The sequence below is a fragment of the Schistocerca nitens genome, chromosome 10 (genome assembly GCF_023898315.1).
Source record: "Schistocerca nitens isolate TAMUIC-IGC-003100 chromosome 10, iqSchNite1.1, whole genome shotgun sequence".
In the NCBI taxonomy this organism is placed as follows: Eukaryota; Metazoa; Arthropoda; class Insecta; order Orthoptera; family Acrididae; genus Schistocerca; species Schistocerca nitens.
The window spans coordinates 175,981,362-176,006,307 of NC_064623.1; the positions used below are offsets into that span (position 1 = coordinate 175,981,362).

General features: G+C 39.9%; 1 protein-coding gene, 1 non-coding gene and 1 pseudogene across 2 annotated transcripts in view; all 3 read left to right on the forward strand.

The window, feature by feature from the left end:
- The window catches only part of LOC126209973 (pecanex-like protein 1), a 299,631-nt gene that overhangs the window by 34,595 nt on the left and 240,090 nt on the right, over positions 1-24,946 (forward strand). The window contains exons 5-7 of the mRNA XM_049939084.1: positions 364-539; positions 6,510-6,742; positions 21,042-21,133. Coding sequence (XP_049795041.1) covers positions 364-539; positions 6,510-6,742; positions 21,042-21,133 — 501 coding nt within the window. The remainder of the gene's footprint in view (positions 1-363; positions 540-6,509; positions 6,743-21,041; positions 21,134-24,946) is intronic.
- Positions 14,575-14,692, forward strand: LOC126211005 (5S ribosomal RNA; annotated as a pseudogene).
- On the forward strand, positions 18,923-18,997 carry Trnat-ugu (transfer RNA threonine (anticodon UGU)). The gene has a single exon. It is a non-coding gene; the product is annotated as a tRNA-Thr (tRNA).

The following is a 24,946-nucleotide window of genomic DNA, read 5'->3' on the forward strand; positions in this document are numbered from 1 at the left end:
TTCACGATGAACTTTGACACTGTGACTTCAAATGCAAATGAAAAAGTTGTGATTAGAGAGGCCTACCAAAATTCTTCATTTAATGCTGTGCCCAATTTATTTGGTCACGTGCCACTAATGGTATAGACCGTATGTTATGTGACCTCAGATTGTATGCCATACTTTTGCCCTATTGACTGTTACACATAACTACTCAACTACTTTGTGCAAGTTAATGGGAAGTGTGAAATGACAAGAGTGCAGCATTTTATTTCACAAAGCAATGTAGCAATTGTGATTAATTTTTTAAAAGTTGTAGTTTGTGAATGCCCTGTTGAAATGTAGTATGGCATTACAGTGTCTCTCTTTCTTTTTACCTCACAGAGAAAAGATCTCGACAGCGAGCTGGCAGCATATCAGTAGCTGTAGTCGATGAGCTGCCTTCGACGTCGGGAATGGGTGGAATTGGACGTCGCACGAGTGGTAGCCGTAGTTTCCGGAAGCAGTCATCAGACACTCATGACGAGCGTCGCCACCACAGGCATCACAGGCCGTCGCTTGTGAGTGCAGAACCTCTACGGCAGTGCTCAATGTACACCTGTTGTCCCTTACAGTGCCTCTAATCTCGTAGTAATATTACTTGACATGAGAACATTGTCTGTTCATCAGGTGCTGAAACATGGTGATAAGAATGTAAATCTGAGAATGGGCATATTTGTAAATTTAAAAAAAAAAAAGTCTGTTATGACGAAGTAGGGAAGAAGCATGAGTAGAAAAAGAAATAATTTGGACAACTGCTTATTCCAGACCCTATATCAACAAACCTGAAAGCATCTGTAAGTTGTGTTACTGTTAAGATTACAAATTAGGAAGATGACGACAATGAACTAATAATAGCAAATCATCAATTCATGGATCAATAGTAGCCACAGACATTAATTACACACAATTCTTATCTGACAAATATATCTGGTATAGTCCCAAGCTCTAAGACAGAAATGATTGACACCAAGATAATAGGCTGGCTTAGGAAAGAACAGCATGGGAAACGGGCAAAAGACCTGTTAGGGTGGTGATATTTTGCAAAGATCAAACAACTGATGGGCACACACAAGTTTTCACGCAAAAACTGAGGAATTTCTTACAGCAATTCAGATAAAGACATTGTACTGATGAGCTACTAATCGAAATATTCATATCCAATACAACAAATATACAAAAGAAAACAGGAGAAAAAATTGAAAAATACATCCAACTGGCTGAGGAAGTCAAGGACATGTGGCATCAGGATAAAGTTGACATTATACCAATTATACTATCAACTACAGGAGTCATACCACACAATATCCACCAGTACATCAATGCAATACAGCTACATCCAAACTTACATATACAACTACAGAAATCCGTAATTATTGATACATGTTCAATTACCCGAAAGTTCCTAAATGCAATATAAATATAACAGAGGGAAACATTCCACGTGGAAAAAATATATCTAAAAAGAAAGATGATGAGACTTACCAAACAAAAGCGCTGGCAGGTCGATAGACACACAAATATACACACAAAATTCAAGCTTTCGCAACAAACTGTAGCCTCATCAGGAAAGAGGGAAGGAGACGGAAAGACGAAAGGATGTGGGTTTTAAGGGGGAGGGTAAGGAGTCATTCCAATCCCGGGAGCGGAAAGACTTACCTTAGGGGGAAAAAAGGACAGGTATACACTCGCACACACACACACATATCCATCCACACATACAGACACAAGCAGCAACCACCCTAGAAGGAAAACAAAGGCAGAGGATGAGATGGTCAGATGAAGTTAATCGACACCTCATGTTCTGTTATTACCAAGCAACAAACCTAGGAACCAACACAACTGGATACAGATCACAAGTATACACAACATTTATTACCAGATATGTCTGCTTGTGTCTGTATGTGTGGATGGATATGTGTGTGTGTGCGAGTGTATACCTGTCCTTTTTTCCCCCTAAGGTAAGTCTTTCCGCTCCCGGGATTGGAATGACTCCTTACCCTCCCCCTTAAAACCCACATCCTTTCGTCTTTCCCTCTCCTTCCCTCTTTCCTGATGAGGCAACAGTTTGTTGCGAAAGCTTGAATTTTGTGTGTATATTTGTGTTTGTTTGTGTGTCTATCGACCTGCCAGCGCTTTTGTTTGGTAAGTCTCATCATCTTTCTTTTTAGATATAAATGCAATATAACATATACCGTACAGTTAAAAGGAAGTGACGCTTGATCAAGGTCCGCGTCACTTTCCATTTTTGACCAGACATAACGTCTGAGAAAAGAAAGAAATAATAATAATAATAATAATAATAATAATAATAATAATAATAAACCCCGTGGAGGCCCGGGAAAAGAATAGGCCTCCGGTATGTTCTGCCAGTCGTAAAAGGCGGCGAAAAGAACAAACCACTAATAGGGCTAACCCCCCTTTTATTGTGATTAGTTGGTTCAGGACAGAACTAAAGAAGCCTCGGACAAGCGCCGTCATGGTCGGGGACGACACTTGAACCCACAATGGTAACGACACTGCTAGCCAACTGGAAAATGATTTAAATCCAAATAGAGGTGTTTTGCAGGATATGCTTCCTGCAACCACCCTAGAAGGAAAACAAAGGCAGAGGATGAGATGGTCAGATGAAGTTAATCGACACCTCATGTTCTGTTATTACCAAGCAACAAACCTAGGAACCAACACAACTGGATACAGATCACAAGTATACACAACATTTATTACCAGATACCCAGAATTAAAATTTTTAACAGAACAACGACTAGCTGATCAGATCCGTGTAATAATAAAAAATAACAGGATACCCCAGTCAGAATTAGAAAACATCAAACAACAAGTACAACAAATACTGGAACAAAATAATGTGCAATCAGAAGAAGAAGAAAATACAGTAATTGACTCAAACATCCCAGAGCAAACAAACGAAGAAAACCACGCATCAATTAAACAATCAGAGGAAAATGAAATCTTAAGACAGCCACCAGAACAAGCACAAATAGAACACGAAGTGACACACGTTAGATATAGAAGAAAAATTTCAGCTGACATATATAGAATACAAAGACACAAATACAGACATTAGACCATTCTTGCATAGACTGCCAAATAACCCATAAGTCGAAACAAAAATAAAAACTATCAACACAATCATACACAACAAAATAAATGAAAACACAACTATGGAAGAGCTACAACTACTGGTTTATATAGGAGCACTTACTACACTAAATATACACACGAGGCAGAGATCAGAACCAACCAACACACAGAAGAAACCCACAAAACCAGCATGGCAACACAGGCTACAGATCAAAATAGAATAACTGAGAAAAGACATCGGACAGCTAACACAATTTATAAGAAATGAAATGTCAGAAAAAAAAAAAAAAAACGAAAAAGGTTAGGTAAAATCTCACAACAAGAAGCGGTAGAGCAATTAGGTGAAAAGAAGCAGAAATTACAAGCATTGGCCAAACGACTTAGAAGATACAAAAAAAGTGAAAATAGAAGGAAACAAAACCAAACGTTCAACACAAACCAAAAGAAATTTTACCAGACAATAGATTACTCACACATTAAAATAGACAATCCACCAAACATAACAGACATGGAACACTTCTGGAGCAACATATGGTCAAACCCGGTACAACATAACAGGCATGCACGGTGGACACAAGCAGAAACAGACACATACAAGTTGATACCACAAATGCCTGAAGTGATAATTTTGCAACATGAAGTCACCCAAGCAATTAATTCTACTCACAATTGGAAAGCCCCTGGAAAAGATAAAATAGCAAATTTCTGGCTAAAGAAGTTCACCTCGACACATTCACATCTAACTAAATTATTTAACATATCTAGAAAGATGATGTGACTTACCAAATGAAAGTGCTGGCAGGTCGACAGACACACAAACAAACACAAACATACACACAAAATTCAAGCTTTCGCAACAAACTGTTGCCTCATCAGGAAAGAGGGAAGGAGAGGGAAAGACGAAAGGATGTGGGTTTTAAGGGAGAGGATAAGGAGTCATTCCAATCCCGGGAGCGGAAAGACTTACCTTAGGGGGAAAAAAGGACGGGTATACACTCGCACACACATACATATCCATCCACACATATACAGACACAAGCAGACATATTTAAAGACAAAGAGTTTGGGCAGAGATGTCAGTCAAGGTAGAAGTGCAGAGGCAAATATGTTGTTGAATGACAGGTGAGGTATGAGTGGCGGCAACTTGAAATTAGCGGAGATTGAGGCCTGGTGGATAACGGGAAGAGAGAATATATTGAAGAGCAAGTTCCCATCTCCGGAGTTCGGATAGGTTGGTGTTAGTGGGAAGTATCCAGATAACCCGGACGGTGTAACACTGTGCCAAGATGTGCTGGCCGTGCACCAAGGCATGTTTAGCCACAGGGTGATCCTCATTACCAACAAACACTGTCTGCCTGTGTCCATTCAGGCGAATGGACAGTTTGTTGCTGGTCATTCCCACATAGAATGCGTCACAGTGTAGGCAGGTCAGTTGGTAGATCACGTGGGTGCTTTCACACGTGGCTCTGCCTTTGATCGTGTACACCTTCCGGGTTACAGGGCTGGAGTAGGTGGTGGTGGGAGGGTGCATGGGACAGGTTTTACACCAGGGGCGGTTACAAGGATAGGAGCCAGAGGGTAGGGAAGGTGGTTTGGGGATTTCATAGGGATGAACTAAGAGGTTACGAAGGTTAGGTGGACGGCGGAAAGACACTCTTGGTGGAGTGGGGAGGATTTCATGAAGGATGGATCTCATTTCATTTTTCCTACGTGGAATGTTTGCCTCTATTATAACCTAAATTATTTAACAGTTACATTGCAGACCCATACACATTCCCTGATACACTTACACATGGAATAACTTATCTGAAACCTAAAGATCAAGCGGACACAGCAAACCCAGCTAAGTATCGCCCCATAACATGCCTACCAACAATATACAAAATATTAACTTCAGTCATTACACAGAAATTATTGACACATACAACACAGACCAAAATTATAAATGAAGAACAAAAAGACTGTTGCAAAGGAGCATGAGGATGTAAAGAGCAACTGATTATAGATGCAGAGGTGACATACCAAGCTAAAACTAAACAAAGGTCACTACACTATGCATACATTGTTTACCAAAAAGCTTTTGATAGTGTGCCCCACTCATGGTTACTACAAATAATGGAAATATACAAAGTAGATCCTAAATTGATACAGTTCCTAAACATAGTAATGAAAAATTGGAAAACCACACTTAATATCCAAACAAATTCAAATAATCACACATCACAGCCAATACAGATTAAGCATGGAATATACCAAGGAGACTCATTAAGTCCTTTCTGGTTCTGCCTTGCTCTGAACCCACTATCCAACATACTAAATAATTCAAATTATGGATACAATATTACTGGAACATACCCACATAAAATCACACATCTGCTATACATGGATGATCTAAAACTACTGGCAGCAACAAATCAACAACTCAACCAATTACTAAAGATAACAGAAGTATTCAGCAATGATATAAATATGGCTTTTGGAACAGACAGATGTAAGAAAAATAGCATAGTCAAGGGAAAACACACTAAACAAGAAGATTACATATTGGATAACCACAGCAACTGCATAGAAGCGATGGAAAAAACAGATGCCTATAAATATCTAGACAAAAAATAGGAATAGATAATACAAATATTAAAGAATAAATAAAAGAAAAATATAGACAAAGACTAACAAAAATACTGAAAACAGAATTGACAGCTAGAAACAAGACAAAAGCTATAAATACTTATGCTATACCAATATTGACCTACTCATTTGGAGTAGTGAAATGGAGTAACACAGACCTAGAAGCACTCAATACACTTACACGATCACAATGCCACAAATATAGAATACATCACATACATTCAGCAACAGAAAGCGGGGCGGAACTCTGCTCAGTGTGACTCTTAAGAACGGTGGTTACTGTTGATATTTCGTCTGTTCGTTGATAATTATCATGACAAACACATTGAGGATATTTAATATAACAAATCCATCGGGAAAGAGTTCATTGTTACGTTACCCTTTTTTCCTTTCAATCTGGGGACACGAGCAATTTTGCAGCCTCACTAATTTGGTTTAATGAGAATGCAATCCATAAAGAGAAGACAACTCACTGTAATGTAACTTAGTAAAACTCCGCTTGTCTGTGAACTCTGCTTTGAACTTGTTTTGAAAAAAGTGATTTATCAGATTGTGGAAACGAGATGGTGTCATGGCATTTCTTTATGAAATTTGAGATAGTTAAACAAGCATGATTGTAGATAATAAAATACTTCTAATTCCATTGTTGGACTGTTTATCTGTGAATGTTGCAAAGTAAAGTATTACTTGTTGATATTTGGAGCATTGGTGTGTTGCCTTAAAGTTACAAGTCTCATTTTGATGTAACGTTTGCCTTGCAGGACCCTGGTACCGCGGCCTCAAGTTCCTCTGTGTCTGGCCCTCTGCAGGCCAGTGTGCGCCGCCTGTCGAACGCCCCCAACGGCAGTCTCGGCTTCCTGCCAGGTGGGGCAGCCACTCCCCCACTGCCCACCATCAAGCCCACAGGGTCTCTAGAACTCGGCTGCATGCTCGAGAGGGAGAAAGGTACACTGACAGATGCTCGAGACATTGTGTGGCGAGGTCTCCAGCCTTAGTGATAGAATACGGAATTCACATAAAAGTAATGGAATCTTTATTTTGTTTTAACCCTTTCCACTCCTCTTTTCTCTGACAATTGTTCTCTACAACTGCTGTGTATTGTAGTTGTGATGGAGGATTATTGGATGTCTGAAAAAATCAGAGCTGAGAGAGAATATTCTTTAAGAATGGAATTTGGTGTAACCAATGTGCAGCAAGATAGTCACCTGGAGCGGTGGTGTGATCATTTAATATTAAAAGACTACGACCAAGGTGTGGACGGGGCCAAAGGAATTGACATATCAGACATATAATTTTTAAAAATAATAATAACACAACACATAAGTGAGCACTAAGTGAACGCACTCTTAAATCTTTAATAATTAATCACAAAGTGTGGGTTTACCACATTTAAATTCTCATTGCAATATCAAACATAAATACATGAATTCACAACACAGATGGCTTCAAAATTTCTACCTGGACAACCTATGGTCCTAAAACTTTCGTATTACATTCCAGCCAATCACATTAATAACTTATAAACACTGTTGGTAAAATACAAACGTTTGCACTATAATCAATTTTAATAATCCACAATCACTCAAAATAAACAGCGTCAGAAGTAAGATACGGAGCATGTAAGCCTGTTTATACAATCTTTCGGACCAAAATAGGCACGAGGGCCACCATAACAGAAGTGCGCTAGTTGCTTTTAGGATAGGTGCTCTCATTAGCTTAATCACTGAGCAGATATTTACTTAAGCGACAGGTAAGATAGTTAACGCAAATAGAAGGTATTTCTAAAGTTTTTTTCTTCTTCCTCTCTTTTAACAAGGGGGTTTTAGTAAGATGGAAATTACACTTTGAGGAGACGCAATATCAATCTAGCGGGCACGCCTCCACTAGGACGCCATGCCACTGCACACGTACTAAACTAGCCGCATATCCGCTGTCAAGCCAAACATTAACAACACAGTTCCATATTCCAGACACCCAAATAGTCGGGATCAAAACAAAACCAAAAATCCCAAGAGCACAAGATCCAGCATAGCTTCAGAACAGATCTTACTTCGTGTGGTTGCCTTCACAAATACCGGTATCAAAATGAAAACAAGAACGTGTAACAACATTCACTAATCAGCACAATGTTCTTCTTTAGGTCCCGGTAGCGCTAGACAACGCTGACATGCCAATGTTAACAAACCTCTAAGGCAACACCCTCCAACTGACAAGCCGAAACCAATTTGACCCCTTATCAGCTCCGTGACAGGACTCGAACCCCCAACTACTGACAGTGCAACTCACTTAGAATAAATAGAGCGCAAATAGTATGGCAGACACACATACCCAGAGATTAACAGAACACTAGACTGAACTAGAATTAACCTTAATAATACAGCACTAGATCTTGGGAGACAAGGAACTAACTCCCCACCCGAAATTCTGCAACCACAGGGCGGGAGGATGAACTACCAAAACATAGAAGTGCAAACGTACACACATAACTACCAAAATACACCACTACACCGGTTAGCACCGATGCGTGGAGGGATCTGCACTGTCAGAATTGCACCAGCGAACAGAACAGAGGATTGCCACAGCAGTGGCCACAAGGCGGGAAAGACGACTGGATGAACTCAATCCCAAAGGACGATCAACTTGAAACATTCACACTAACTTCTTTTCTCCTTTCCCTTGGCACACTTCGTCGTTTGTCCGGGACTGCTGTGGACAATTCTGAGCCGTCCCCAGTCGTCCCGGCAGACACCGACCCAGCCGAACTGCTCCCAGACTCAAATCCTCGCCAAACGGCGGCTCCACTGCCCCATGATGGTTACTGTTTGTTTGCCTTCGTCGACGCAGGTGATGATTAGACTGCCACCCGCCTCCTGCAGACAACCAGTGAAGAGCGGACAGAGGGGCCCAACCAGGCCGGCGTCCTCCATGGGTAGAAGTGCGGGTTCGATAACAACACCCGTACGCGGAAGGCAGGATGTCGACGTCACCAGAGCAGACAAAGGCCACTGCGCGACAACCTCCTCCAGCGTGACCGCACTAGCCTATAAATAGTACAGGCCAAAGAGTCTGCTGCAGTAAACACGTGAGTCGGTCGTGTTACCAACCTATGGTTTCTAAGTACACCAAAGACAGAACTTGCAATCGATAGTGGGTACACTACGGGTGGGAGTTCAAACGAAAAAGCTGCATAAAAGACCAACCCTGAACAACTGCGGAAAAAGGAAATAGAAGCGAAGCAATAAAAGACAGCAACGAGATGCTAGAGCCCGATCGCACCCAAACACTGTTGATTACCAAAAATATTGGCTCCACACGACGCTCAGGAAACGAGCCTTGGAAAGATGGAAGTACACACGGCTCTTCACCTAATTTCACCTTTAAATTCAGAGCCATTTTCAATATTATGCTGAGAAATCCTTTAATTTCTACTGATGAAACCTCTTTCCGTAGAGGCACAGTGAATGTTTTGTAGGAAGAGTTGTGTGTTTCGTATGCTGCGTACGTTCATGTTGTCACAATTTTGTGAATGATGTTCTTGATTTTAGTTGTTGGGTGTTTTTCTGTGCCTGATGTTTGGTCTCTGCGGATATCTGTAGGAGATGACATGTTAGGCATGGAGATCTGTGTTAGGGAACAGCCTGCTGCCCATGCAACGGAAATCACCAAGAACTTAAGTACGAGGTGTGAAAGTCTATGTTTGCAAATAACATCACCCATGAAACAGGACTGCAAATATTGGCATTATAATTATAATAATAATTATTATTATTATTATTATTATCTGAGTACTTTTCAGTTAATCCCTGTTGTTGTACAGACTACTCAACCAATCTTCATAAGATTACGATTACCGTCAAAAGAAACCTTCTATTTACATGCAACAGACTGCACTTTATCGTCTCTTTCTCCTTCTTGTTTCTTCTTCTTCTTCTTCTTCTTCTTCACTAGTACCAGATTTTCTGGATCTTATGTTGCTGTCTGAGCATTTTGAGAGTCACATTTGCTTGCAAGCATGTGTGGGCTTGTGGAGACTCAGCAGTGAGGATTCCGATTGCTCCTTTGTGCTGATCAGATATCTCAAAAGGAGGTGAAGCACATTGGGTAGCTAGTGAGCAACATACACATGAGCGACACATTCAGCTCACAAAACTTTCTCTCTCTTCTTGGTATAGGTCTTAAATACTGAAAGATCCACATCTGAATATCATTTAAACTCATTTCCTCTTCAGGGCGTAACCAACATAGACTGATGGAAAATCTGGTATCTTGGTTTCATTCTTTATATAGAGTTTGTAGGAAACCTTATGTGGTGTTCGTGCTCTGGGACAACTGGTAAATCCTGGAAAAAAAATGGAAACTTTTTCATCTGGGAAAAATCAGGAAATTGTTTAGAACTCGAGGAATGTTTTAGTTTTCAGTTAAATATTTGTAATTTTGACTTGTAAGTACGCATACTTTAACAAAGAAATTTACTTTAGCCAGCTACTGCAGAATATTACTGCAGCAATAAAACATAAATGGGAGAATAACCTGAAAATAAAACTCCAGTTGCAAAGAAAATGTGCCAATTACAATAACAAAACACAGTGTACGCACAACAAAACATGTGGGAGACTTTAGGGCGAAGACTACACAATGCTTCACAACAACAAACTGCTTTCAATGAGCGTGATGTTACAACTGTTTACATTTCCAGTCTGGTTGTGGAAAATTTTGTGAGTGGTGGTTTGAAAAGCACTACTTTCAGGTAAATTTCCTTTTCCACATGCTGAATGATGTTATGTATGAGAATGTGGGACGACTTTATAAAATTGTGGAGCATTTGACACTCAGTCCAAACTTAACAGTTTGAGGACTAGCCATGCAGAAAAATTTTGGGGCCATAAGCTGTACCGTTTTTACCATTATTTAAAAATTTATCGGTATGTTTGTGCTTGATATATCTCAAAGAGTAACATATGCTAAAAAAAGATAAATATTATACATGACAGCTTAGCTTTTCCTGTTGCTAGACTGTGTATGTATTAATTTAAACATTTAACTTTTCCTATTTGTGTGTTTATGCTGCTTAAGTCATGGTGCTAGTGGATAACTACATTACGTGTCATATGCTCTGAATATCTGTTGTCATAGGCTGGCAAGACCATGTAGCATCTTCAGTTATTGACTTACAAAAGCACATCGTGCAGTGCCATCTCAATTTAAGTGCTTCGGAAACTACCATACTGTATTAGGTAGAATTTGTCTTTTCGTAATATTAAAATACACTGTGTACATGTTGCCCTGTATCAAATATTTTTTCAAATGCGTTTTTTTTGCTAGGTTACATTTCCTAAAGTATAGGAAAGTTCTACGCCAATGTATAAAGCTTTTATCATTCAGCCGGCCGGGGTGGCCGAGCGGTTCTAGGCGCTACAGTCTGGAACCGCGCGACCACTACGGTCGCAGGTTTGAATCCTGCCTTGGGCATGGGTGTGTGTGATGTCCTTAGGTTAGTTAGGTTTAATTAGTTCTAAGTTCTAGGGGACTGATGACCTCAGAAGTTAAGTCCCATAGTACTCAGAGCCATTTGAACCATTTTATCATTCAAAGGATTGATAAGTTTTACAGCTCTAAGGGAAAGTGTATTGTCACTTAACACTGAAAAAAATGTATGTTTACCCAGGATATAGTGTGTTTTTGACTGGGATATCCGAGGTAATTGTTTTTCTTTCCCCTTTTCTGTGTATTCAACCAGGCCGACAATTGTGTCAGTAATGATTAAAATAATAAAGTTACTCTACCATTTAAATTTATTTGTGCATAGCACAACATGTTTCTTCCCATTTTAGTGTGCTGTGGGATTTTACATATTTTGCTTTCTGCTGCATGCAAAAGACCACACACACCATACACAGCATTCATGGTCTGTGAAATTACAAAATATCAATGATTTAATGTGAGCAAACATATGGCCGCTAGTGTGGCTGTGACCGATCTAACTTAATGTTTTAGTAATGAACACTACTCTGTCGGAGCACCGTAGTAGAGATTGTCGAATGCTTCTTTCATTTCACTGATAACTAATGTGCTAGCAAAGTATAATTATTGAACACATCAACATGTAATGCAACTTGTTCTAAGTTTTCTAACTATTGCTACTGTACCTCTGCATTTGTAAATGCTAGACACCGATGGCAAGCACTTGGGATTCGTGTCCATTATTCAGTAGTCGAAAATTCACAAGCTCGGGTCATAAACAATTTAGAACAGGACTATGTCCACCATAGATGTAGATTTAAATAATTTGGGAGTAAGGGAGACCACTCGCACAATAGCAGAAGCATTGAGTCATTGTCAGGCACACAGGGTAAAACAATGAAATTTTGCTAACTTTCGGAAGAAATAGTTTGATGCGTCCCCCCCCCCCCCCCATTTCATATTTTGAAGCGATGAAGAGTGAAGAGGTTTGTGTTGGTGTCGTATACCCGAAAAAAAAAAAAAATACGTGCATGTGCAATGCCTCCAGACATTTCTTGCACTCACACTACACAATTTCTGGAGGGTGTTTTCCTGATGATACTGATGGGGACGGATAAAACTAACAAAACCTGGAAACTATTGCTTATAACATGTAAAATATTGAAAGAAATAGTGTGGTTTAGACTGATTGATACTTACCGTAAAAAAGACACGTCTAGTTCCAGACAGGTGCAATTAAGACGCTTACATAAAGCTTTCAGCTACTCAGCTACAGCTAGCATCTCGGGTCAGATTGCCGGATTTGGCAGGTGATCTGTCTTTTAATTGTGCCTTGACGTGTCTGTTTTACAGTAAGTAGCACTCTATCTTTTCCTACTTTGTTGATATTTCTACTTGGATATTCCATTGTTTGAAAGAGATAGTGTGTCATACAACACTGAATAGAGCGATTTCTCTGCTTTCCAATGCTATATAACATGTCATATAATCTTGTAACAGAGAAGAAGAAACCCTAAGAAGATGCTATAACTGCTCGGTCCGTCTCACAGCTGGCAATGTAATAAGAGACTTGAAACCTGCAACTTGTATAAGCCAATGGATTAAAGTCAGTCTGCTAAAGCTGTGTTTAACAAGCCATAATTCATACATCTGTAGTGTCTTTGATTGTGTGGTTTCACTGTTTCACACATATGTCTTACAGTGTATCACTATGTTTTCTTGAGAAATGTCAAACCAGAACAATCTCGTTCCTTACGCTGAACTTGTTTGAGAAGTAGTTTGCTAAAGTAATATTTGTGATTGTGAGAATACAGGAATATGCAGTTAGTGCAAACAACAGGCCACAGGAATTTGAAGTTGGCAATTTATGTGCTCTCAATCCATCAAAATTATTTTGTGAATATGTTCAACATCATAAATTCAGGGGATTGGGAAGATACTGTTTTAAACCACATGCAGTGTGAAAGCCATAGGGGAAATGGATAGAAACTTTGCAGTGAGCCGTTGAAGTGGCAGTCTTAATTTAGCAGCAGATTTGAAATGGCTTAGAAGAAAAAAAATGTGTGTGAAACTGGGCTTGAATAACCATGGGTATATGTATGAATGTAAATATTTCACTCTACAAGCTGGAAAATGTAGTTTTTTCAGCTGTAGGTGAATGAATTTGTTGTGGTGTTCTGTCCAGAGACTGGCTTGATGCAGCTCTCCATGCTATTCTATTCTGTACAAGCCTCTTTATCTCTGAATAACTACTGCAACTTTAATCCTTCTGAATCTGCTTAGCGTATTCATCTCTTGGTCTCCCTCTACGATTTTTACCCTCCATGCTTCCCTCCAATACTAAATTGGTGATACCTTGATGCCTCAGAATGTGTCCTACCAACCGCTCCCTTCTTCTAGTCAAGTTGTTCCACAAATTCCTCTTCTCCCTAATTCTATTCACTACCTCCTCATTAGTTACATGATCTACCCATCTAATCTTCAGCATTCTTCTGTAGAACCACGTTTCGAAAGCTTTTATTCTCTTCTTGTATAATCTGTTTATCGTCCACATTTTACTTCCATACATGGCTACGCTCCATACATATACTTTCAGAAAAGACTTCCTAACAATTAAATCTATACTTGATGTTAAGAAATTTTTCTTCTTCAGAAACGCTTTCCTTGTCGTAGCCAGTCTACATTTTATATCCTCTCTACTCTGACCATCATCAGTTATTTTGCTCCCCAAATAACAAAACTCCTTTACTACTGTAAGTGTCTCATTTCCTAATCTAATGCCATCAGCATCACCTGATTTAATTTGACTACATTCCATTATCCTCGTTTTGCTTTTGTTGACATTCATCTGGTATCCTCCTTTCAAGAAAACGTCCATTCTGTTCAGCAGCTCTTTCAGGTGCTTTGCTGTCTCTGACAGAATTACAATGTCATCAGCGAATCTCAAAGTTTTTATTTGTTCTCCATGGATTTTAATTTCTACTCCAAATTTTTCTTTCCTTTCCTTTACTGCTTGCTCAATATACAGATTGAATAACATCAGGGATAAGTTACAACCCTGTCTCACTCCCTTCTCATCCACTGCTTCCCTCTCAGCCCCTTGTCTCTTATAACTGCCATCTGGTTTCTGTACAAACTGTAAATAGCCTTTCGCTCCCTCTATTTTACCCCTGCCACCTTCAGAATCTGAAAGAGAGTATTCCATTCGGCATTATCAAAAGCTTTCTCTAAGTCTACAAATGCTATAAACGTAGGTTTGCCTTTCCTTAACCTATCTCCTAAGATTAGTTGTAGGGTCAGTATTGTCTCAAGTGTTCCAACATTTCTACAGAGTCCAAACGGATTTTCCCTGAGGTTGGCTCCTGCCGCAATGGCCTTGCCGCAGTGGATACACCGGTTCCCATGAGATCACCGAAGTTAAGCGCTGTCGGGCGTGGCCGGCGCTTGGATGGATGACCACTTGGGCCGCCATGTGCTGTTGCCATTTTTCAGGGTGCACTCAGCCTCGTGATGCCAATTGAGTAGCTACTCGACCGAATAGTAGTGGCTCCGGTCAAAGAAAACCATCATAACGACCGGGAGAGCGGTGTGCTGACCACATGCCCCTCCTATCCGTATCCTTATATGAGGAGGACACGGTGGTCGTATGGTCCTGATGGGACACTTGTGGCCTGAAGACAGAGTGCTTTTGGCTTCTGCCAGTTTCTTCATTCATCTGTAAAGAATTCGTGTTAGTACTTTGCAGACGTGACTTGTTAAACTGATAGTTCGGTAATTTTCACACCTGTCAACACCTGTTTTCTTTGGGATTGGAATTATTATATTCTTCTTGAAGTCTAAGGGTATTTCACCTGTCTCGTACATCTTGCTCACCAGATGGAAGAGTTTTGTTGTGACCGGTTCTCCCAAGGCTATCAGTAGTTCTAATGGAATATTGTCTTCTCCTGGAGCCTTGTTTCGGCTTAGGTCTTTGAGTGTTATGTCAAATTCTTCACCCAGTATCGTATCTCTCATTTCATCTTCATCTATGTCCTCTTCCATTTCCATAGTATTGCCCTCAAGTACATCGCCCTTGTATAGACCCTCTATATACTCCTTCCAACTTCCTGTTTTCCCTTCTTTGCGTAGGATGGGTGTTCCATCTCAGCTCTTGATATTCATACAGGTGGTCCTCTTTCCTCCAAAGGTCTTTTTTTTTTTTCTTTCCTGTAAGCAGTATCTATCTTGTCCCTAGTGATACATGCTTCTACCTCCTTACATTTTACCTATAGCCATCCCTGCTTAGCCATTTTGCACTTCCTGTCGATCTAATTTTTGAGACGTTCGTTTTCCTTTTGCCTGCTTCATTTACTGCATTTTTATATTTTCTCCTTTCATCAATTAAATTAAATATTTCTTCTGTTACCCAAGGATTTCTACTAGCACTCTTCTTTTTCCCTACTTCATCCTCTGCTGCTTTCAGTATTCCATCTTTCCCAGCTACCCATTCTTCTGTATTTCCTTCCTCTGTTCTTGTCAATCATTCCCTGATACTCTTTTTAAAACACTCTATAACCTCTGGTTCTTTCAGTTTATCCAGGTCTCATCTCCTTAAATTCCTACCTTTTTTGAGTTTCTTCAGTTTCAATCTACAGTTCATAACCAATAAATTGTGGTCAGAGTCCACACCTGCCCCCGGAAATGTCTTACAATTTAAAACCTGGTTCCTAAATCTCTGTCTTACCATCACGTAATCAGCCTGAAACCTTTCAGTGTCTCCAGGCCCCTTCCATGTGTACAACCTTCTTTCATGATTCTTAAACTAAGTTTTAACTATGATTAAGTTACGTTCTGTGCAAAATTCTACCAGGCGGCTTCCCCTTTCGTTCCTTATCCCCAGTCTATATTCACCTAATACTTTTTCTTCTCTTCCTTTTCCTACTATTGAATTCCAGTCCCCCATGACTACTAAATTTTCATCTCCCTTAACTATCTGAATAATTTCTTTTATCACATCATACATTACCTCTGCACTATTTTGCCCAAGAGGACGCCATAATCATTTAACCATGCAGTAAAGCTGCATGCCCTTGGGAAAAATTATGGCTGTAGTTTTCTCTTCCCTTCAGCCATTATGAGTACCAGCACAGCAAGGCCATTTTGGTTGATGTTAAAAGGCCAGGTCAGTCGATCATCGAGACTGTTGCCCCCGCAACTACAGGAAAGACTGCTGCCCCTCTTCAGGATCTATCTGTTTGTCTGGCCTCTCAACAGATACCCCTCCATTGCGGTTGCACCTACAGTATGACTATCTGTATAGCTGAGGCACACAAGCCTCCCCACCAATGACAAGGTCCTTGGTTAATGTGTTTAATGGTGGTAAACAGCATTAGAGTCAGATTATAATTTCTGAGTTGCAACTGTATATTTAATAAAGTAAGAAATTTTGTGGTACTGTGATGAGCAACTAGCTGGAAAGGATTTTGTCATATTAACCGATGTGATGACTGACAGAACTGGTCGTGGTGTTGTTGTGTGCTGCTATAGAAACTTGAAGCTTGGAATGAGCAACAACTTTTTGTAGAAGGTATAAAGCATCTCGATATAGCAACTTCTACACAGTGTGCTCATGCAATATTGGTTGCTCCGAAAGATCATAACACTCAGTATGACATTGTAAAGGCAATTATAAGTGACGGTGCTAGCCACAGAAAAAGGTGAACTTTTGAAACACCCGATGAAAATAAAAAAAGTCACAAAAAGCGATAACAGCAACTGAACCACAACAACTTGCCTTTTAAAAGACAGTAATCCAAATAATCGATGTTTAAAAACTATATTCTGTAGCTGGCATCCTGTATGGATTCTTCTGATCTGCTCTTGAGGTTTCTCATTGATTGCTGCAGCATCTCAGCAGGGATACCACAAATTTTGCTTCAGTTCATCCAGTGTTTTTGGCCGAGTTATTTCGACCTGACTCTTAAGTTTGCCCACAAGAAAAAATCACAAACAGGGAAATAGTGTTCTAGGGGGCAACAGTATGCCACTGAATTTCCAAATGACATGGTTAACGATTAATTCTTGCACAGTTGCCATTGGTTGCCTTGCAGTGTGTGATGTAGCACCATCCTGTTGAAACCAGATTTTATGAAGTTGTGGAATACTGTTCAATGCAGATGGAACTTCTCAACATACCAATCTGAAGTGACAGTAACTGTGATTGGCTCTTCATTTCTAAAAATTGCCATCCAGTGAGAAACTACACACCGAACTGTCACCTGCCGACATGTACAGCCATTCATGAAGTTCATTAGGGTTGCCTGCCCAGTAACTGTAGTTATGCTTGCTCATGTAACCTGTGAAATGAAAACAGGCCTCATATGATATTTACAGCTTGCCCAGAAATCCGTTGTCCTCATATGTATTTGTCATAATTTGCTGACAGAATTCTAATTGCAGTTGTTGATTGTTCTCCAGTTCTTGCATAATCTGCGTCTTACATAGATGAACTTTTAAATCTTAATACAGAATATGAGGAACACACTATTGGGTCACTGTCTGCAGCTGCTTGCTTGTGAACCGAATCCCATGGGCTCCGTAAGACTGAAACCCATACAGCTTCATTGTTCTGTGGAGCATGAACACTTCCTGGTCATTCTGGTGGTTTCTTTTTGAGAGCAGGTCCAGTCTCTTCAAAATTTTTGCTTGTGTCTAGGGAACTCAACCGTGCTGCCGTAACTTGAAAAAAATGTTGGAACTGCATCTCCACACTTCCCAAACTATTATTGCTTTTGTAAAACATTTTCATGGCACAAGCATGCTGTGTGCCACTCTACTGGTCCACGATTATTAAATGGCAATATTGTTTACGGCTCAAGATCCCTGTTCTGCAGTTATGCCAACTGATATGCTGGCACTACTCATTTTAAAAGTGCCCATTTTTCTGTGTCACTCTGTATATGAACAATCGTGTCAGCTCTTCAGAAACAGTTATGGGAGACGACATAAGCCATGTTTAATGATAGGTGACTTTAATTGCAAATATAAAATGGAAACACACACACACACACACACACACACACACACACACACACACACACACACACACAGATAGATGTATTTTATGTTGGATAGCTGAAGTTCCTCGACCATCCCGTATAAAGATTGATTTACAGAGACTAGTTGCAAACAGTTTTTGAAAGTAATGTTTGAAACTGAACACTGCATAGAATGTTATCCAGAACACAAACCGAGCAAGGTGGCGCAGTGGTTAGCACACTGGACTCACATTCGGGAGGATGACGGTTCTATCCCGTGTCCGGCCATCCTGATTTATGTTTTCCGTAATTGCCCTAAGTCGCTCCAGGCAAATGCCAGGATGGTTCCTTTGAAAGGGCACGGCCGACTTCCTCGCGTAATCCGATGAGACCGATGACCTCACAGTTTGGTCTCTTCCCTGAAACAACCCAACCCCAAACCAGAACACAAGAATCAGAAAGTATTTGTATTTGCAGGATTTGAAGCAGAGGAGGAGGGATATGACCTTCTTGTGCGAACGCACACGCTATGCCCGAAATCGTACGGGACTTGGTAGGTTAATCTGCCACGAGTAATGAGTATGATGGGCAAACATCTATTAGGCGCACTATGAATGTAGTGTTGTGGACATGTTGGGAATGTGGATCTCACGGGGAGCGTGCAAGGGATAAGTCCCTGCAGACGCACTATCCTCTGTGCCCGCGGTGGCTCAGATGGATAGAGCGTCTGCCATGTAAGCAGGAGATCCCGGGTTCGAGTCCCGGTCGGGGCACACATTTTCAACATGTCCCCAATGAAGTGTATCAACACCTGCTTGCAGCTAGGGTGTCTATTTAATTATCATTTCATTTCGAGCAAAGCTGCATGGTTATCGACGGTAACTGTTCTTTCGGGAACAGATACTACCGTCATATATAGGAACTTTTTGTGTTAGAAGGAAATGTGGATCTTGTCAAATGTATCTTCTTTAATTGATTAGGTGTAATGTAACTGTTTCTTTTTTCCCCAAATGTATAAATAAATGTGACGTGTAATGCCTAATAAATATAATGTATTTGGTAAATGACGTTATATTTTCATTTTCAACATAAAACTGACAAAGAAAGAAAAATTACTCGAATAAAGAATAAATTTAAAAAATAAGCTGTCAAAAAATAACATCAAAACTGGCAATGAATGAAAAGATACTTACCAGCCTCTAATTTTTGAAGCACTTCTTTCTCAATTGTAACTAGTAGTTTGACAACTACTGATCACTTGAGAATTAAAGGTTCTTTCTACAAAGATAGTACAGAATGGATAACTTGCCATATATTTGTCTCTCATCATCACACAGTCCATCTTATGTGTCTCTGCAGAACACCGTATCTACCTTTGGCTGTAGTAGACTAGTGATGTTAAAAGGAGAACAGATAAAAGTTGCAGATATGGAAAGACAATTGACTACATACACTGAACATCACAAACATTGTGCACATTGCCATCATGGCCACAGGGGAAAGGTCTAATGATGTACTTTTAGATGTTCAGCGGATTGTTTTTAACTCATAAAATCGTCAGGTGTCTGACTGGGTCGCACTGTAATTACTGCACGATATTTCAGCAAACAGACTCGTGGCCATTTTCAGGTGGTCTCTGATGACTGCTGTTCTGCTGCTGTCAGTGTCCTAAATATGCTGGTCGATACGCCCTCTGTTACATAGCACAGACACTGGAGACCAGAGTTCAGAGCCGGGTGCCACCACTTCACCACTGCCACCATCCACTACGGTGGCTGTACGGGTAACGATAGGACTGGAGTGATGGAGAAGTTAACAGACAGCCAATAGGAATGGAGCATCAGTCATCAGGGTCATCAGAGTCTGTTTACTGAAATAACTTGGAGTAATTACGATGTGATCCGGCCGGAAATCTGAGGGTTCTGCAAGTTAGGAATATCCCTGGAATACATCAGACAGCATAACTGTGTTGCTGTTTCCATTTTCCTACACAACATTTCATCAACTGACACAGCTGTCTTCAGTTACTGTCTGGACTCTAACTAGACTGTGAAGTACAGGGTGAGTTCCATATGTAATGAGATCAGTTTTTTCGTGATGTGACAATTCACTGCAGTTCATCCTAACTTTCTGTGCTAGGCAGATGGTGTGTGTTAGCTTCAAAAAGTGCCTCTTTCCAGTGCCTTTGAGCTGTCAGTCAGGATGTGCTCTTGCATAATCCTGTTTTTAGGTTATGTAACGTGGTGAGATGGATCATTCCTGTGGAGCAGCATTATGCTATTAAATTTTGTCACACCCAGGAAGTTCACCACTGAAATGTTTCGATTAATGCAACAGGCCATTGGGCGTGATTGCTTGTCCAAATCACAAGTTCTCCGATGGCGCACGTTATGTGAGGAGGGTCAAAAGAATGCCTCTGATGAACCCTGCAGTAGATGTCTGTCAACATCCTGAATTGACAAAAAGGTGATGCATGTCATGATTGTTTGAATTATGGTCAACAGTTAAGCCTTCAGCTGACCACAGAAATTGTAACCATAATGAAAATTGTAGCTGAATATTTGAGCACAAAAACTGATGACAAAAGTGTTGACCGACCGATAAAAGGAAGTGCGAGTGTGCTGATGCTCTCTTGGAAACGTGTAAAAATGATCCATATTTTTTAAACTCTGTTATCACCATGAATGAGACAGATTTTTGAGTTTTACCTTTAAACAAAAAAGCAGACTTCAGAGTTCAACACCACAAAGTCTTCCCGCCTTGAGAAGGCACATGTGAGCAAATCCGGCATGAAAACTGTGTTAATTATCTTTTTAGTTGCCAGAGGCATTCTCCATCATTACTTTGTATGTGCCAGAACCATTGTGAACACAGCTTCCTACTTGGAAGTGATCAGAAGTCCAAAACAGGTTTACATACTGCTGAAGTGACATAAAGGAGGAGTGGAAACAACCCTATGGCTATGTACGACAGTGCCTTCATTGTCATAGAATTTCTGTCCAGGACCCACATCCTATTGCCTTCCATCCTTCCTACAGTTTTGACCCGACTCCCATACTTTTTCTTTCTTTTTTTTTTTTTCTTTTTCTTTTTTCCCTCCCTTTTTTTTCCCTTCCCTTCCCTCCCTTAAAGCACCTGAAAGGGAAGCACTGGGACGCAGTTGAAAATGTCTAGGCTGATGTTACACCAGCTCTAAAGGGCATCCTGGAGAAGACTTTCCACAATGCCTTTCTGCGTGGAAACATCATCTCCAGAATGTATTGACGCGGAGGGACACTATTTTGAAAATTTTTTACTAATGTTCAATAAATTATTTTTTGTGAATTTGATTGTGTTACTTGTGGACCCCACATTATATCAGTGGTCGCATCAGTATTTACAGCAGAGCTGGACTCTCCCTACCCATACAACGTTTGATGTTTGTTCATTGTTAGAAGCCCACACTGTTGCTCTGCGAAATACACATTCTCTGTGTTTTCGAGATCTGTTGGACAAGTTGGTCAGCAGTAAATTGACCACATCGAGAAAACTTGAGAGGTCGCAGTTAAAGTCCTGTTTGGCAGTGTTGCAAATGAAATATAATATGTCATTTTCCAGCACTCTAAATCAGTAACACACTGAGGAGGGAATAATTTGGGCACACGGTGCTGTAAATAACGTCAAGAAGACACAATACACCGACATTGTTGAAAGATATTCTCCATAGTAACTGAATAAGAAAAAGTTGTCTGGTATTTATACAGTTGAAGACTTTCTGTGGAAAGCTTTGTAGGTTTTGTTGCGTTCCTCCTCCCACCCCCTCACCGTCCCACAACCCACAACCCCCCCCCATAAATGTTCCATTGAATGTTTATGATCTTCTTTATTGTGCAAATTGAAATACATTGCTTGTACACAAAAATGTGCAGTAAATTTTCACACTACAGGCAACACTGAGTTCACTGTTTGTCAAAGAGTGTTGTTTTTGCTGACAGGCATGATACACCTGACAGAAACACCAAAATTCACTGGCAGCAACTTCTGCTTGTAGGCTCCCGATGTAGGATGGCTCTGACATCTGCAAGAATTAATAGTAAGAATGTGCCAATAATATATCTGTTTTGTCACAATTGAACGGAACGTGGATGGTAACGAAAAGCTGATATTCAGTCTGTGCCTTAGGGCACAGAAATTTTTTCCATAATTTTGTTTATGAATATTATTCTGGCCATTTACAGCTTGATTATAGACAGAGTGATCTAAACTATTCTGATTCTTAGTGAGGTTTAAACTGACTGTTACAATATCTTCACATCAGGAGACGAATACTGTACTTCACAGCTAACTTGGTGCTTGTGAAAAACACTCCCTCGTTACTCGTATGGTAGCAGAAAGCTCGTAACGTGGAAGATAAGAGCAGTTTTAATGTATGCGTGGAACAAGCTTTCTGGAATAAAAAAAATTACATGTGGTATTTGTAAACAAAAAGATCTGATCATATTTACCAAGTGTAGATGTGTCTTTTGTACATTCAAAATGCAAAATTTTAACTAATATACAATAATCAATAGATAATGTCGATACTGAAGCTCTACGCTGATGCACAAGTGGCTGCCAAAGAAACAGATGTGCTGTGGACAACATATTTACGCTAAGAATTCTGTATGAGAAGAAATATATGAATGTGATTACAAACTGTGTGCACTGTTGACTTTAAACATGCCTTAGACAGTGCAAATGGATACTGTTTGTGGCGGACAGTGAGAGAATTCATAATCTCACAAAAATGTAAAAATACTTAAAATATGCACAGAAAATGTCATAGGATCACCATTAAAATTTTCTTTATTGGCGTAGACACGTTCAGAGTACCAGGTAGAAGGACTGGTGGTGCGCGTAAACATGTTCAGAGCACACAAGGACAGGTACAACGGCACGCGCGTTAACACGTCTAGAGCAGTTAAAGGGTTAATACCCATTTTAGTCTCAACAAAGAGAAGACTTTATAATCAGTTCTTTTTGTTATAGTACCAGAAAAAATGATTCCAGCATATTAGACGTATAAACAAAGGACAGAATTGACAAACATGATTAGGTTATTGGTTTATGCTGATGAGCTGGTTCTCTTAGGAGGCAGCAGAAGAGAGGTTATAGTTCTCACACAACTGTTAATCAAGAGCCTCAGAGGAACTGGCTTCTAATGAAGTGTGAGCAAAACAATTTTGTGCTCACCCGTACTCCCGTGCTTCATTATCATTTGAAAGTCCAAACAGAAATTTTAGGAATGGTCATTTGAAGCAAAAAAGTGGGGTAAACACGCGTTATGAAATGTCTACCTTAAGAGCTATGAGCAATTATTCAGTAGTAGAGATATTGAACAGTAGCAAAGGCTGTAAGGTATACCCTGGATATTTTTTCTTGTTTTGGGCTATACTACCACTTCTCAAAATATGGAAAGCAAAGAGCTTGCAGTAGAAGAAATTTATTTCACAGTGTGGAAGATTAAGAAGTGGCCATAGCTATTCAGGTATGCAATTTGGAGCCCAAATGTACTAGTCTTTCTTGCTTCAAATGATCAATGCTATCACATCCCTGAATGTATACATTCCATCTGAGACACCCTGTGTATAAAGACTATGTATAAATTCCTGGCATCTTCTCAAATTACAATACAGCCCTTATCAATAATGTCAAGATATTCTGTTTTCAGAGGACGGTTATTTAAGAACATCTTTTTAACAATTGTTTGGAAAGTATTGCATTTGTAATTTGTAGTAATTTGTATGAATGTGTGGTATTTCGCCTATCAAATGCCAAATAAAATGAAATAAAAATAAAACAGTACTTTCAGGTGAGTCCTTTAGCTGTTTCTGCTTATTATTTTTATGTCCAATTTATCATCATCATCATCATCATAAATTAACTATTTCCAGTTACCTGAGTGTGGTGTAAGAGTGATTTCTGCATTTGTCTCTTGAGGTACATTTCTTTGACTCGTTCTTCCAGATCTGTTTCCTGGTATGGCTTGATGCTTTAAAGTTCCTTTTTGAGCCATTTTCTTTCCATTCTTGTTCATCCATCCTCTTCACATATCCAAACCCTTTCAACCTGGATATTTTTATTCCAGACCTTATCTTTTCGTATTTGTTGAAGCACTGAGCCTGAGAACTTCATTTCTGCAGCATGGAGTCTGCCACTGACTATTCTTGATTGGACAGGTGGTCTGAAAATTGTGTCCACGTTCTGTGTATTAGATTCTCAATCTTTGATTTCATAGCTTATGACTGAGTGCATATGGGAATAGCACTTAGTTAAAGCGCACTATCTGTTACTGATGACTCTAAGAGTGTAATGTGTGTTATGGCTGAGCTTGCATAAATGTTGTTTGTTGGACCACAACATTACTTACTTCCATAACACTGCTATACTCACATCTACATCCACAGTTCTCAAGTCATCTTACAGTGTGTGGCAGACTGTATTTCTGCTACCACAGTCATGTACCCCTTTTCCCGTTCCGTTCACAAATGGTATACCAAGAACAGCTGCCAATAAATCTGCTTGTGGCATCTAATTTCCATGATTTTCTTGTGGTAATTTCGTGAGACACTTGTGTGAATGTGCATTCTCAAAAATTGAACAGTAAATTTTTCCTTGGTGAACAACACTTCTCTTGTAGTGTCTGTCACTAGGGCTTGTCGTGCATCTCTCTAACGCTTGCCAAACAAACCCATAGTAAAATA